We start from the raw sequence: 17,080 nt of genomic DNA, 5'->3' as shown, positions 1-17,080 counted from the left end.
GCACAGCAGGCGATACGTTTCAAGTCAGTAGCTTGAAGCGTATATATGGTATTAGTGTCAGTGGCCTGTGGCACGAAGTAACAGTATATTGTCGCATACATAATATATTATGTCAACGCTTGGGCGATATAATATATTATGTCAACGCTTGGAACTAGGATGGAGGTGACTAGGCATGAACTTGCAACGATAGATTTAATTGGCGCTTTGATAACCAATGAATGCTTTGGAGACATATTTTGGCGGTATTTTCCATCATGGAATCGGTAAGTTTCGATTGTTTTTTTCTTTTCTGTTTTTTCTCTCTTTTCTGTGTCCTAACCCTAACCCTAACCCTAACCCTAATCCGAAAGAAAAGTGCCCTTTTTTGAAATTCTGACATCACAGGTGCCCTTTTTCTGATAAGGATGCCCTCTTTTATTTACAGGGACACTTTCTATGGCTCTGATGACGCGTACATTCCACTGAGTCTACAGGTCTAATATGCTAACACGCTTGGAGCGTCAACACAATATATTATGTCGCCCAAGCGTTGACATAATATATTATGTATGCGACAATATACTGTTACTTCGTGCCACAAGCCACTGACACTAATACCATATATACGCTTCAAGCTACTGACTTGAAACGTGCAGGGTGTGCACAGACAACCTTGATACGACGCAGATTTTCTGTTCGTCGAAGCCATTTTACTTTCGTTTGTTTGTTTACAAGCTGAATTCCGGTACAAAAAGTAGTGCGTTGACCCCATAACCTGTGAGGTTTAGAAAACGTCATATGGATATCATGGCTATTCACTGTGTCAGAGTCACTTCTCTGCAGGAAGGGTGAGTCTGTCGTTCAGATTGCCGGGGCCTCTCCTTTCGATGGAGTATACCTCTGGCGCTTCCCTGCAAAAGACACTAAGTATTACCCAAATAAGCTGGATCAAGCCTATTTTGTGGCTTCATCTGGCAAGTCTGTTAGGAAACACTTGTCTGGTAGAAGTAGACGTAAAACTCCAGACACGAACGTCAATTTCTTTATTATTATTATTTACAACTATGGGTATTATATCAATATTCTATTAATTTTTGTAATGTGTATATATACAAAGATATAACTGTAGAACAATAATTAGCATTAGCCCTTGACCTATTACCAGTTGGAGCCCGGTTCACAATAATAAGGGACAATACCTTGGTCGTTAACCCAGAAAGTATGGATAGTCGTTTGGATAGGATGACAAAAGAGGGGCCCGTGTACAAAATGGTAATACAGGTAACACGATCGCTGGAATTGTAGCAAGATTTATCGCTGGCATTTCAGAGAATAGAAATAAGGGAAACATGTATGACGTATTGCAATGACGAGGCCTTTCAAAATCCGTATTCGCAACTTGAGCAGGGCACATAATTACTGCCTCGGTAACAAGAGACATGAGATAACAAAAGACATAGTTAAATGCCACCCTCTAGTATTACAGTTTGAAGTATGTTATTTAAAATTGTTATTGACTTTTAGATAAGAAATAGTATACAATTACAAGTGAGTATGTGATAAGTATATACGTCAAAAAATACATGGTGGTTAAATAGAAAATGGTGTGTTTATTATATTATATTGTTTATGTTATTAGTCACCAGGTTTACAGTCAACATATACAAGCGGTAGGTAGGTACGAAATTGAATTACTCTGTTAAAATCTATAATTAAATTTTACTTGATTTAAATCCGGATCAGAAGGTCGATCAATCCCAAAGTCCGATAGGGTTCGCCCCCTTCACACCATATCTGACATAAAATCTGTTAAAAACTATAGCATATATGGCGATCATGAAATTTTTGCAAAGGGATAAATCTGGGGCGGAGGGCCGTGGAATGCTGAATATCGATCGGGTTCGTTTTCTCATCACCCCAATGAAAAAAATTAGTTAAAAATTGTAGCCTCTATCGCGATCAAAGGCCAATTTTTCATGCAATAAAGGTAAATCCAATATTACCGACTGGTGACGATCTTCAAAGTGCTAGTGCCCCTTTAAAAAGCAAAACACATGATATTATCATAAATAATAATTTCTATGAATAATATAGATGGAGATCCGGAATTTATTGTGAGTGTTGAAGGGCTACATAAGTCTCTGTGTTTTAAAGTCGAGGGTCAAGAGGGGGAGATAATACGTCTGGTACAGGATGACCATACAGGTATTTACTATAATAAAACACTGCAAATTTTAGACACTGGTTTGTAGACATAGAGCACGAAGTTGCCACAAATGTTCCCCTGTCGTGTTCAAGCACACATATTGATGACGAATATAATGCTTGGCATTTACCGATTGAGCACAATAAAAAACCACAACACAATTGAAAATGACAAGGGACCACTTGTCGAAACGTCTTGCCAATGTTTACAAACCAGTGAATGTTTTTCATATAAATTTTATTACCCTCAATCCCTAAATACCACTGAATAATTATGGGTATTTACTATCTTTAAAGTATCGAGATTGTTTGAACTCGCCGTGGGCTGTAATCTCCGGGTGATCAATCCGGTGAAAATTGCTTCTAGAAAGTAAAGAGAAAGAAACACTAAGCAGGTTTCTTGAATGTTTGCACATATCATCAGTTATTACATTTAGTTTGGACATCAACGGTGTTTCCTTGAATGAAATTCAATTCTATCTTTATATTTTATTTTAAAAGGTATTCGAGTTAATGCCAGACTGTTTGGTGTTAACGAATCTAAAAATACATATATAAGTACTGTATCCATCATCAGGAAAAACATCGTCATTATCGTTAAACCACAAACAGTTATGGTGAATCGGGAGATATTTGTGTGGGGCAATATAACAGCATTTTTGATTCGTGGACATAGAGTTGTGTTGGATGAGAATCTTATGGCCGTCACTTTCAGAAGAATAAATGTTACAGCCATTGTTCGACGTCATGTGTTCCCTTCGATTGATGAAACAGACGAACTGTCATATCTTGGTTTCTATATATCAGATGCAAGAGGATTTTCTCAATACACCCATGGACTATTAGGTAGGTTGGGTGTATATTATTTGGAATTTTGTTTCTTACGCAGAATTACATTGACCGAAAGAGTAAACACAGGCCTATCCCGCCTCGTGTACGAAACACGTAGCTAACCTAAACTATAGTTTGGACCGAGGGTTACATACCCAATAAAAGATAATCTCGAGGTAAAACAAATATCGTAGGCTATGTGTATTCCTCGAATTAGAAGTGGTGTCGGATGTTCTAGAAAGAATAGGGTTACCATGCCCCGTACACAACATCCGCCACTACGCATAGTTTGATGGTTTGGGTCCGTATTTCGGAAGTCGAAGACAACTCAGAATAAGATAATGATTATAACTGGAACACCAGCAAGGCTTTCTAAAAGGTCTGGCATAATAGAGACTGTCGCGCGCGGCATATTGCTGGGATGCGAGAACTACTCCTCTGCTAAGGTGATTATTTTCAAATGGATCCCCAATCCAGGTTGAGACATTCACAATAGAAATATTTTTTAAACGTCAATATTATTTTGAATAAAGACTGCTTTTTCTAAAATAAATTTTCTGAACTATAACATCTTGAAATATTCTTTAAACATTTATTCTTCAGGTCAGTTCCTATATAAAAGAGTCTCTATTGATAATCTTCGATACAGAAACGGTAGAGCTAAAGCCAGATTAAATGTTGTGTCACCATTGAAACCAATAGCCCGTCGAGCCGTGGCAACTCTTGGTGAAAGTGTAAACAGAGCCCTTAACGTCACGGCCTCATGTTGGATGTTACGAAAAAATGGACGCGGGGTTGTTGATGGTCAATACAGAAATTACGTTGTGGAAAACATGAGAGACTTAAGACTCTTAGAATTCTAATAGATTGTTATAGATAATATTAATATGTACAGTGCAAGGGCGGATCTAGAGATCATGGATAGGGAACATTTCTAAAATTAGAAGCTCGGAAATGCCATTTCCAGGGATCTGAGACAAGAGTACGGTTCTAAAGTAAGCCCCCTGGATCCGGATAGGGAAGGGGCGGGGCATGCGTCGGGGGTACCCCGTACTAGATCCGCCCATGCAGTGTAAATCACTTTTATTCTTACTGTCAATCCGTTTTAAAACCGAGTTTCAAGTTATTACCTTTTAATGTCTACATTTAATTAGCAATAAGATTTATTTGTAACAAGTCAGTAGCGGATCCAGGAATTTATGCAGGAGGGGGTTTGCCAAGCTCCGGTTAAGGAAATTGGACAGGTGACAATGCATGATGCCATCATTGTCTCCAAATTACGTAGGCATACATACACACTGAGTTTTTTAAAGAGAGAAATCCAACACCCCGTTTGGCGTCAATTTTTTTTATGAATTAATAGGTTCACATTGTGATTCAATTTCATTGATGCAAAGCATTAATTGTGATATCACATATGTCTAAATCATTATCTCGCGCTTTGAATGTCCATCCCATCTCCTGTAGCTGAGCAGAGGAGATCCGTCCCTGCAACTATATTGTATCAAACTGACGAATTATTAATCATTCGTTTATTTTATATGCCTCAATTTAAACCATGTTGTCTTTCGCGGTAATTAATTCAGTGGTATTACCCAAATGTATATTAATCTACTTATAACTGTCTTAGAAATATGTCTGTACGTGGTCTATAAAATAATGAATCAGACATACCGGTTTATATAATACCGGTTTATATAAATATATCCAACACGTCGTTCAGCTTTCAAGTCTAATATTTCCTCGGAGATGTTCATATTGCAACAATTAATGTTCATAAATAAAGTTTTTGGACCAGCAGGAACTGGTCGCTAACCGCTACTCATCGTGTTCTTGTTCTTTTTCGTCTTGTTCTTGCGGTAGCCTAAGGTTCCGTCAATTCAAGTCCGACATGAAAATCGGCATGCTTGTTCTTTGAACCTGCATCGATTTAGTGAATTAGATTTTTGAATTTCATTCAACAACATGGTCAGTTCGTGGTCCATAGTACGACCGTACTTTTTTTTTAAAAAAAAAAGGTTACTACGAAATAACTAAATGCAGTGGGAGGAAACTCCTTGTCGCATTCAAGCATTGGATCGAAATCGAGATTCCTGAAACGATGCAAGATTTTATGATCTAAACAACAAATGGAAAATATCAGAAGGCAATTTTTACTTCACTATGCTTACATTTATATTTCATGTAACATATAACAGATCATGACGCATGCTGGCATTTCACAATGGTTTTCTCTGGGTTATATTCCTGATTGTTTTCAAATCTGAGTTAAGTCTGTATCACTACAGGCCAGCAGCTGTACATCGCAGTGGACGCTTACGGCCAGCCCCCGGATCCATACACTTAATTTGATATGTCCGTTTGTTTGTGATTTCTGCGTATTGTGTCTTGTCCGTAGATTTTTTTCTGTGTAAATTATGTGTCGTGCAATCCCCCTGGACTTTCTAATAGATATGCCTAGTAGTAACGGGTTTCCGAAAAGAATAATCATACCATGTCGTGTGCAAATCACACACAAATAATTATGACATAATTTCCACAAAACCATAGAACAATAGTAGAGTGTATATCTTCAAAGAAAAGTGTACATTAGACGCAACACACCCTTCCTTAGTTCGATGTATCCAGTATCTTGTGGAATTCTTTGGCAAAAAACACCACATAATGGTTTTTTCTCTATGTCCAATATCTTGTGCAATTAAAAACAGCACAGACCAAAAACACTCTTATTCTAAGTCGAAAATCTCGTGGAATGTAGTAGCACACAGGGATATAAGAGGGTCTGAGAAGAATTTTTGAACAAATTGAATTCTTTTTTCTAAGTATCTTGTGGAACTCCCGTGGTAAAAAAAACAGTCGAAAATCTTGTGGAATGTAGTACCACACAGAGAGATAAGGGGGTCTGGGAAGAAATTTTTGAAAAGATATAATTTTTTTCTTTGTCCAATATCTTGTGGAACACTTGTGGTAAAAAAAACACACTATCAAAATTATTCTCAATGTTGAAAACCTTGCGGAAAAAATTCGACCGTTCTTGGCGGTGGTCGTTACCTTAATGGCGACAGTCATAAGTTTAAAACTTCCAAAATTTTAACCATAAGGGCGATAAGACCTAAAGAAATATGAAATTTGATCGCGTTCTTCCTTCTGGCCTCACAAACAATCACATCAATATTATAATTGCCTGGATATATGTAACACTATATTCTATGGAAACCGCGCCTTCTACACACGGTTTTACAGATAAACGTTTCAGTCCTGCTGTTTGTTTCGTTTTTATTCACCAACTCATCAGATGTTTAGCGGTGAAAACGCTTTGTCTGCCACGCGGGATTTTCTTCGTTATCACGGGAACACACACAAGGGTCTCGTTGGACGATGGGACCATATAGATCCTGTAGGTACTGATTTCCTATGGAAACCGCCGGCCGATGCACCATAACAGATCACTGTAACACTATCTTAGTGATAACAGAGATCAGTTTAGTAAATATATGATTTATTTACATCAGGTATATAACACATCTACATACAAAACAATACAGGAATCTAAACTAATATACAGGTACTAGATTACGACAGTAACACATATAACTATATTAAATCCACCATTTTGCCCCTCGCAGTGGCTGAACTCGGGTGAGTCCATGTACTCGTCCAAGCCTCTCTTCTCCGCCCGTCTGAGCTCGGCTTTAGTTGTCTTCATTCGTCTGCCTAACTGTCAGTAAACTCTTGATTATTTACCACCGGAGAATAGATAAGACACATGGCATGCTTACTGACCATGCATATTCCTTTGAAGTCATGTGGAGCTTGTACACAAATCATATATAGTTTGTAAATGGCATATGAGATTTATTACATGTTTAATTAGATCATCGCCAGTCCGTGCCTTAACAGACATTTATACAGAGTTGAAAAGTCAATATCATATATTATCAATAACCAGCTGAGGTCATACAAATCTAAGTACCTAAATGACCGTTTCATTTGATGAAAGTTATAGAGTACTTTGTTACATATAATCTAATCTAATATATATTATGTATGCTTTACTTCGCACAAATAAAAAAAAAGAAAGAAAAAAGAAAATATACAACCATCCTTGCACCGAGTGCTGAAAGGTCAACACAAAAAATTTGACGACGTCTTCGTATGTTGACAGGAGCGTAAAGCTTTTTTTTTCGTTTTGATTTGTTTTTGTTTTTCTTTGCCTGAAGAAATGTATTAAATTAGATTCTTGAATTTCAATGCATCTTTTGAGGGGCGGGGGGGGGGGCACAGTGGCTCTGTTGGTAAGACGATGGCTTGCGAGCCTGGAGATCTTGGGTTGGCCGAGAGAGTTCCTAGGGAATTTCCGGCGCGGTTTCCAGTTGTAAATGGTGCAGGACGGAGGGCCTGGCAAGGAAAGGTGTCTAGTAGCTAAAGTGGTACGAAAAAACGAGGTCATATGTAAAAATTGACGTGCATGTAAAATAACCCTTGACCGATGGAATTCGATAAGGGTAGGCCGTTGTGCCGCTGTCCGGGCAACATTTCCCTCACAGCACAAGGCATGGCGTATTTCTGTCTTCATTAGCCCAGTTGGTGTAGAAATGTTGGATTTTAAATCCCGTTTCATTTATTTTATTTGGACTAAACATTAAACGGTTCACAACATGTATAGCTCCCAGAACATTCCCGTCGGTGGTTGTTTAAGATAATACAATCTGGGATAAAGGACATTCATGAAACTAAGTGTGTAACACTATCCTGTGTCGCGGTACCAAATAAAATGGACTGTGGCACTACGGGGTACAGATGTATGACACTTTGGGGTAGCTGTGACATTATCGTCTAGAACCTTCTTCGACTTCACGTTGTGGGATCAATTATTTCAATCATCAATTAACTGACTCTGGGACACCGTTTATGTTCTTACTAAGTTTTTTATAAATAAATACATACATCAAACTACAAAGTTATGATAGTACTTTTCGAGTTATTAAAATCTCCACGGTCTGGGTTTAATATCCTTTCTAACTCTGACCTAACGGCTTAAACGTGGCAAGAGCCACAGACTTCTTGATAGTTCTACATTATGTTCGCGCTAGAGGCGGGACAATTACCATTTTCGGGTAAGTGTTTTCATATAGGCACCGTTTAACGTCAACATTATTCTACTTAATTGTACTAATCTGTGCACGAGATGGCTGGACGATAGTACCCTACTTTACAGAAATGGATACTGACATAAATGTCTGAGTTAGTCTAAGATTGTAGCAGAGCAATGCAAGCTACTTCATTACCCTAGGTTTCGTCACACATCATGTAGGTAAAGATTTCTATATTAAACAGAACACTTTTCTTAGACCTAAAATAACTCTATAGTGTTATAACGCGCCCCTTTGCAATGCGTTAAATAAGCAATGTTGCTTAATTAACGCTGTTATCTAACATGCATTAAATACAATACACTATCTATACTTTAAAGCTCTGAATATTTCCATTACAATTTCAAGTCCTAATTCTAAAATATCATTACACTGATCAACATACTACAATAATATAATTTCACTGCTTCACTGTCAATATAAATACTCGGTTATAGGGTTCCAAGACAATAAAAAAAACCCACTGTTTCAATGTCAATAAGTTAACTATTTCTAACACTAAATAATTTCATGTCCTGTTTCTTGCACTGTAAATTTGGTGATTCTTTAAGTTAACACTTATGGAAACTCCGCTTCAGAACCATATCGTCTTGCATACTGGAATTCCTCTGTCTGGTTCAGCGTTGCTGGGCGTTAAGATAGGGTACAATATATCCCATAAATGACTAGTGTACTTGCTTAATTATATCAATTACAATTACATTGCCCTTAATTTATAACATTTATTTCAATATTAATTGGATACGATTATATCTTGCTTAATCATATTCTTACCCTTAAGTTTATTTAAAATTAAACTTGTATTTACTTCATTGGGAATACACATGTATTTATCCTTACTTCTATTTACTTTTAACTGAATAAACTATGAACAATATATCTTAATCTGCCCCATTAATAAAAAATTAGCAGTATTAATTAGTACTTATCATCTACAGTAATTTATAAATTAAAAACTCATTACTTTACTAACGTTCTTTACCTATTAGTATTATCTGAGAACAATGAACCATTTTACCTCAGTAGCAAACCAATTAATTAAACGGACGGTATCTGGTTATTGTTTAAGACATTCCACCTGTGCTATAAACCCACAGTTAACATTGAGTATATAGGATGGAAAGGTGTATCTTTCAATGTATAGAAGCTATAGAGCACCCTCGTCTCTTTCGGCCTGCTCCATAAATCAACTTTTTGACAGGTACACGCCCCTTTTTTCTAAATACGATACAGATACACCAAATAAACATCTAAAATGTTTTTCATTTCTGCATTTATTTCTTTTCTATATTCAAACAAAACAGCATCTTGAAATAAATGTGATCAATATCTATTTTAAGACGTGATTGTAATATACTCCTGGTTGTAATAACAAAACAACCACAACCCGTAAGTTATTATATTTCTTACGTTTAACACATATAACAAATAAGTTCTTGACTTGACATTAAGTATGGTTTTACGTATACAATAGGGGGATCGCGGTGGCTAAGTGGGTAAGACGCTGGCTCCCTGCATTGGCCGAGAAAGTTCATTCAGATTTTCCGGCGTGGTTCTCCCTTGTCAGTGATGCAGGACGGAGGGGCTGACAAGGAAAGTTGTCTAGTCGTTCGGATGGGACGAAAAACCTAGGTCCCGTGTACACATTGGCGTGCACGTAAAAGATCCCTTGACAGTTGGAATTCGATATAAGAGTAGGCCGTAGTGCCGCTGTCCGGGCAAAATTTCCCTCATAGCACACTGTATGGCGTATGCCCGTCTTCATTAGCCCAGTTCGGAGCAAAACAGTAGGACGTTAAACCCCATTTCATTTCATTTCATTTCGTATACAATAGGCATGACATATCAGGGAATTCAAAATTTATTCGATAGCTAACCGCACATTCAAATCCAACTTTAAATTACCCATTCTACCATGGTATGTTTTTCCCACTTTTAACACATACATTGAACTTATTATCCTTTATATTTTTTGTTTTTACGAAACACGCAAATCTTGACACCGGCACATTGCTTATTAGCTACTCGCTATTGCAGGAAACCGTGTTTCACTTTGAACTTTTTATTTAAAACCTTATACCGACCCACACGCAACTCGGGAATTTACAAAGGGCCATTCAGTTTTAAATTTTCCTTGGGCATTTGCCTTTGCCCTGAACCTAAACGCATTTACCACGATTTTACACAGTTCCATACCTCAACCATACCTGGTTAAACAGATTACTTGAACAGAACAGTACATTACATTCATTTACAAAAACACGTCTTCAATCTCCCTAAGACTCTTCGAAACGGTGTGATTACGATCTTCCTGCCAAGACCGGAGACAATCATTTATTTTATTTTCCTAGCTTTACTGTTTCAATTTTAGGAATCTTTTATATCAATTTGTTTTCTTGTCGATTTTTCCCTACGTTAATAGACAGACAAACTACCCATGTTTAAACCTAACCCTTATTTACTTAACATTGTATCGTATCTTCTATGTAGCACCATGCAGTTCTATGAGTCGCTGGTTAGATGTAGAAATCCCACGGCAAAAACCACCACATCCAACGTGCGACGCATACTCTCCCCTACTGCTACACATTATAATAGCCTTGCAGTCCTTTTTTTTAAACTTTACTTTTTTCTCTTATTTCCTTAACTTAATTTTTTTACTAGTTTGACATTCTTTTTAAAACTTTATATTTAGCAAATCTCTAACCTTTAAAGGAGCTAAATCGCTAACATTTGGGACCTAGAAATTGTCGCAACGCATATAATACTGTAATATGAATGTATATAAACTGATTTATATTCAATGGTTTCCGTTTTTACTCCAATTTCAAATCAGTTATGTTTGGCGAAATAAGCCAGCAGTCTCAAGCGAGTGCAAATTTCTAGCGTCTGGTTATTCAAGTCTACATACGCCGTTTGATTTGGTGCAATGTGTCTAGCCTCGTCCGTCGAGTCTCTTGATACATCTGGGGCTGAAGCGCATTATGGTACACGATTCGTGTACCAATGGTAAAATGTTTATTTTGTCTTAAATATTGGATAACAAAAGCCCATCTTTTTCCGGTAAGATTACAAGACCAATGTTGATTTGAATTGACAAATAAATCGTGTTTTCAATGTTGAAGATTTTGGATGATATTGAGTTAGAGACTTAGCTCCTTTAAAATATGTTAAATCTACCCCTTGGTCTTTTTCGCTTTCCATGGTCATTTTACTAGGAAATATGTACCTACCTAAAAACGACTGGAATCTTCTTCTTGCAAGGATTTCCTCCAGGGTCGACATCCTCGTCACGGCACCAAATAAACGGACTGTAACACTATCCTGTGTCGCGGTACCAAATAAAACGGACTGTGGCACTACGGGGTACAGATGTATGACACTTTGGGGTAGCTGTGACATTATCGTCTAGGACCTTCTTCGACTTCACGTTGTGGGATCAATTATTTCAATCATCAATTAACTGACTCTGGAACATCGTTTATGTTCTTACTAAGTTTTTATAATTAAATAAATACATCAAACTACAAAGTTATGATAGTACTTTTCGAGTTATTAAAATCTCCACGGTCTGAGTTTAATATCCTTTCTAACTCAGACCTAACGGCTTAAATGTGGCAAGAGCCACATACTTCTTGATAGTTCTACATAATGTTCGCGCTAGGATGAGGTGTTCACCCTAGCCTCTAAGCCGAGGAGGCTATAGGTATGTTCCCCTTGAGCTCCGAATGATTGTCTGAAGTAAATCAAACCCGCTCTTTCCTATATAGAAAATGTAATATGCGTAATCTTTTAGGGTGGGACAATTACCATTTTTGGGTAAGTGTTTCAGATAGGCACCGTTTAACGTCAACATTATTCTAGTTAATTGTACTAATCTGTGCACGAGATGACTGGACGATAGTACCCTACTTTCCAGAAATGGATACTGACATAAATGTCTGAGTTAGTCTAAGATAGTAGCAGAGTAATGCAAGCTACTTCATTACCCTAGTTTTCGTCACACATCATGTAGGTACAGATTTCTATATTAAGCAGAACACTTTTCGTAGACCTAAAATAACCCTATAGTGTTATAACGTATAATGTAATAAAATTTTGAGACATTATTACACGCCCACACTTTTTGATACTTACGTAAGAAAGAACATTACGTAATGAATAAATCATTCTGTTCTATTGTTTAGTCATTAATATTAGCTGATGTCTAAAAAGCTTCTTGAGATTAAAGATGTAGCCTAATTGGATTTGTATTTGAATATTCGTCCCTAAGGCTAAAAGTTTAATTGCATTATAGTAGTGGTGGGACGACTCGCACAAAATAGGGTTTTGGAATATTAACTTGGTGAAGTTTTAGTACTATTACACTTTTGTTTTTATTATATTTACGGACTTGGGGTTTGGCCTTCAGGATCCACTGTATTATATTTAATTTACAATTTTACTTTGCACACTCTCACAAATTATCACACCGGTTAATAGGCCTGCAGCCGAAATTTCTAGCTTGCTCAGAAACACAATTCCGCTACATGGTCCTCCCAAATAAACAAACCAGATGTATACATTTTAGGAAAGCTTATAACACCAGGAACACAAATCCAGAGAGTTCCAACCAAAATGGTTCCACTAACTCGATTTAGGGTCAGATGAAAATTGTGATAATTTTCAAGTAAATGCTATATTTATACTAACAATTGTGAAGTTGACATAAAATTAAATATTGGTGAAAACACCCAATGCCTTCATCCTCGGCAAAAAATATGCTATTGGTTAAATTTTGATTTAAACCAAAATGCAGAAAACATAATGTACAAGGGAACATACAGAATTTTGGAAATCCATTAACGATAATAGAGAGTTATCCCTCTTTCTGTCAAATGTCTGCAATTGATAACAGTATTCTAGGTGTGTGTTGGCTGCTGATGCTGTATGACGCACAAGACCATGTGTGAGCACACAAGCCCAATATTTATATCGTTAATGGGGTCCCAGGGGACTACAAGGGTTGGTGAGTGGGTATTTACCCAGAAATTATTGGCGGAGCGCCTAGTCTGATGAGCAAGGAGATATGTTGACATTGGTTGAGCAATGTGTCTACGAAGTAATGGAGACCGGACTCTGTCCGTAGTTTTGTAAATCGCATTGAAACCACGTGATTTTTTCCACTAAAACATAAACCCACACCTACATACCCTTTCAATTAGACCCTACATTATTCTTACTACAGGAGGTAGCTGTAAACCTCTAGTTCCGAAATTTAAGGCTGAATTACAAGCATTTAAAATGAAACCATATCTATAACTATCTAATTTGCTAACAAATATAGATATAAGAAAAAAGCTAATTATTCATTGAAGTAAAACAATTATTGAAAATCAAAATTACGCAGTTATTTGCACTTTAAATGTCATCAAAGTTGGTCGTTATCGCCATCACTGTCACTCAATGTATAAGCATCAAATTCGGTTTCTTTAACAGTCTTTTTGTTTCATTTTCACATTTACTACACTTACACAGATTAGATATGTACATATTCAAGACAACCCCGGAGCGCCCCCCCCCCCCCCACCTTGTCAGTGGTACGGGATGGGAGTGGGCTCGAAAGACAATGGCCAGTCGTTCGGATGGGAGGGAAAACAATAGTTTAAACAATATTTGATTCAACAAACTGAATCGGATCGAAGAAAAGGTAAGGGGCTACATGGGTGTAGGGGAACAATCGTAAAACAATTATTGAAAATCAAAATTACGCAGTTATTTGCACTTTAAATGTCATCAAAGTTGGTCGTTATCGCCATCACTGTCACTCAATGTATAAGCATCAAATTCGGTTTCTTTAACAGTCTTTTTGTTTCATTTTCACATTTACTACACTTACACAGATTAGATATGTACATATTCAGGACAACCCCGGTGCGCCCCTCCCCCCCACCTTGTCAGTGGTACGGGATGGGAGTGGGCTCGAAAGACAATGGCCAGTCGTTCGGATGGGAGGGAAAACAATAGTTTAAACAATATTTGATTCAACAAACTGAATCGGATTGAAGAAAAGGTAAGGGGCTACATGGGTGTAGGGGGACAATCTTAGTTGGGAGTTGGGGAGGGTGGGGGCGCTGAAAAATTTCTTTGTCACCCAAATTTTCTGAATGAATCAATCATTAACTAAAATGAATTTTCCACAAAGCTGTGATGGTTGTTTTGGGGGTTTTTTTTAATCAATTACACAATTATACACTTATATGAGATAAGGTCGCATCCTCCATTCTCTGATGTTGGTGCCCGAAAAACTGAAATACCTTGCCCGAAAAATGGACGGTTCAAGGAATCTGGGAGGTGGGGGGGGGGGTGCGGGGGTGCAAATAATTCCGCCCAAAACAGTATTTCTACTAATATATTTGTAAACTCTTAGTTCAGATAAGATTTGGGGCTAAATATTTGAATTGAAGAAAGCCATCTATATATAATTTTCCCACTAAAATAGATACATGTATATGGCAAATCCTATATAATACTGTATGGGAGTGGCAATTGTAATGAAGAGAAAAAAAAATGGAGTTTAATGCCTAACTGTTCAGTATCAACCGAGATAATGAAGATGTACGTATACGCCCGCCATACATTATGCTATAGGGGGAATTGGTCCAAACAGCAACGTTAAGGTCTACACTTTATTTCGAATTTGAAGTTCTTTTACGTACACGTCAACGTGTGCACAGGACCTCAGTTTTATATTCCATTCAAATAACTAGACGCTGACCATCACAGCCCCCCCCCACCCCAACTTCCTGCACCACTGACAAGGTGAAATAACGGTGGAAAGTTTGGGAAACTGTCTAGCTCAGTGATTCTCAACCAATGTGCCGCGGCACACAGGTGTGTCGCTAAATCTTCCTAAGTGCCCCGCGAAATTTTGAACGGCACACCAAGAAAATTTCTCACTAAAGAAGCTAGCTATTTGACTGATGAAATTCGAAAACACTGCAATAAAGTAAGCTTATAGCAGTGTTTTTCTTTATTTAGTTCGAGTCATTCACTGTGTCTATGACTAGTATGTGCCTACGGTTGTATGCCGTCTATGACTTGACATGTTTTTATTTTGCAAAATTCAAATATTTTTCACATATATTTAGCCAGGTGTGCCGCTATTTTTTCATGTGTTCCAAGGTGTGCCGTTGGCAAAAAAAAGGTTGAGAACCACTGGTCTAGGTCAACACGGGGATGAAGCCCCGGACCTCCTGATAAGTGAGCCAGTCCTTTACTGAGTCACCGCGGCTCCCTTGCACACTGATGATGACATTTACAGTATTACTTAGTTTTGGCCATATCTATTTTAGTGAGAAAACTAAATATCTGTAGATGCTATGTTTCAGGTTCCATATTTGTTAGACCTTTAGCCTCAAATCCTGTTCGGTTTATCAAATAAATTCTTTAAACAAAATACTGTTATCAATGATTATTGATATTTTCCATAAAAGGAGATAACTCCTTTTACCATTAAATGGATTTCCGAAATTCTGTGTGTTCCCCTGTCCTTTAACCAATAGCATATTCTTTGCATAGGATGAAGGCATTGGGTGTTTTCACCAATATTTAATTTTATGTCAACTTCACAATTGTTAGTATAAATATAGCATTTCCTTGACAATTATCACAAAATTCATCTGACCCTAAATCGAGTTAGTGCAAACTTTTTGCTTGGAACTCTCTGGATTTATGTTCCTGGTGCTATAAGCTTTCCAAACACGTATAGTTCGTTTATTTGGGAGGACCATGTAGCGGAACTTCACGCTAGAAATTTTGGCTGCAGGCCTATAAGGAAAGACCAACATTTAAAGAAACGGAATTTACAGACAATTTACCGTACACACAGCTACATTTCCTTGTTATATTATTAAGGAAACATCCGACATAAGGAATAAAAACAACAAATGTTCTTCAAACAGAAAATATATTTGTTTCCCTACATTTGTCATTTTTTTTTCTTCAAAGAGTGAGATATAGAATATAAAGGTGGCGTCACAATAAGAAACGATCTTTCTGTTGTAAATGGCTGAAACTACTGGAGCTTCAATAACCATGGCATTTTTCTTATAAATTCTATTAGTTCGCTTGATTTGATAATTCTCTTAAGGGCATTCATCGTCCATATTTTGTATCGTTGTCTACGCCTTTGTCTTTCGGGATTCTGCAGTTAGCTGTTGTTATATGCTATGATTTTCTTGCACTTGCTATGATATTGTTTGTGAATTTTACAAAGCATGTATTGTAAGTCTTTTTCGTTATCTAAATATACATGACAGGACTCAAGTCTTCTAACATACTGGAATAAATGAGTATATTTTAAGAGTGAAATTGGCGCATTTTAACAAAGAAGTGTCCTCAAATGTTTTTTTTCTTTTAGAAATTAACAGGAATTCATTGATGACCATCTTCAGCAATAACAATTTTCGGGGGAAATAATTGGTTCGTTCTTCATTCGTCCGTCAACATTTTCTGGAACGCGACATAACTCTTGGATGTTCTCTTTTTTCTCAATAAAATGTACTTGCGTTTGTAGGGTAGGTTAAATAATGGAAAACAAGAACATATTCGTAACAATTAAAACATTTTACATTAAATTTAATGAGATATGTGAAGTTTTAGAGGGATGGTGAGGTTACAGATTTTATCAGAAACTTCCTCGAGGCTTGTCTGAAATAAATGAGAATCGGCCATCGTTGAAAACTTTCTATGGGAAGGATAGGTGAATTGTTTATAGGATCGGTTCACAGGCAAATAAAATTAAAATCCTGGACGATGCAGTTAAAAATGTGACTACAAGGCATTACAAGTGCATGCTAAGGTTCAACGGTTAACGCCAACGCTCAGATTGTGACGTAGGTATTATTTCGGGAAATATGCACTATGGC

The 17,080-nt window shown here is 37.2% G+C and overlaps 1 protein-coding gene across 1 annotated transcript; it reads left to right on the top strand.

Moving 5' to 3' along the window:
• The first annotated feature begins 1,046 nt into the window (after window positions 1-1,046).
• Window positions 1,047-4,839, top strand: LOC126827972 (inter-alpha-trypsin inhibitor heavy chain H3). Its single transcript, XM_050557553.2, has 5 exons — window positions 1,047-1,050; window positions 1,629-1,652; window positions 2,077-2,187; window positions 2,689-3,033; window positions 3,622-4,839. Exons 1-5 carry the CDS (start codon window positions 1,047-1,049, stop codon window positions 3,879-3,881), a joined length of 744 nt encoding a protein of 247 aa, XP_050413510.1. The 3' UTR covers window positions 3,882-4,839.
• Window positions 4,840-17,080: the final 12,241 nt, after the last annotated feature.

This window comes from Patella vulgata, chromosome 7, assembly GCF_932274485.2.
Source record: "Patella vulgata chromosome 7, xgPatVulg1.2, whole genome shotgun sequence".
NCBI classification, from domain to species: domain Eukaryota; kingdom Metazoa; phylum Mollusca; class Gastropoda; family Patellidae; genus Patella; species Patella vulgata.
Note: the sequence above shows the minus strand (reverse complement) of the source record. Positions and strands in the feature narration are given on the sequence as shown.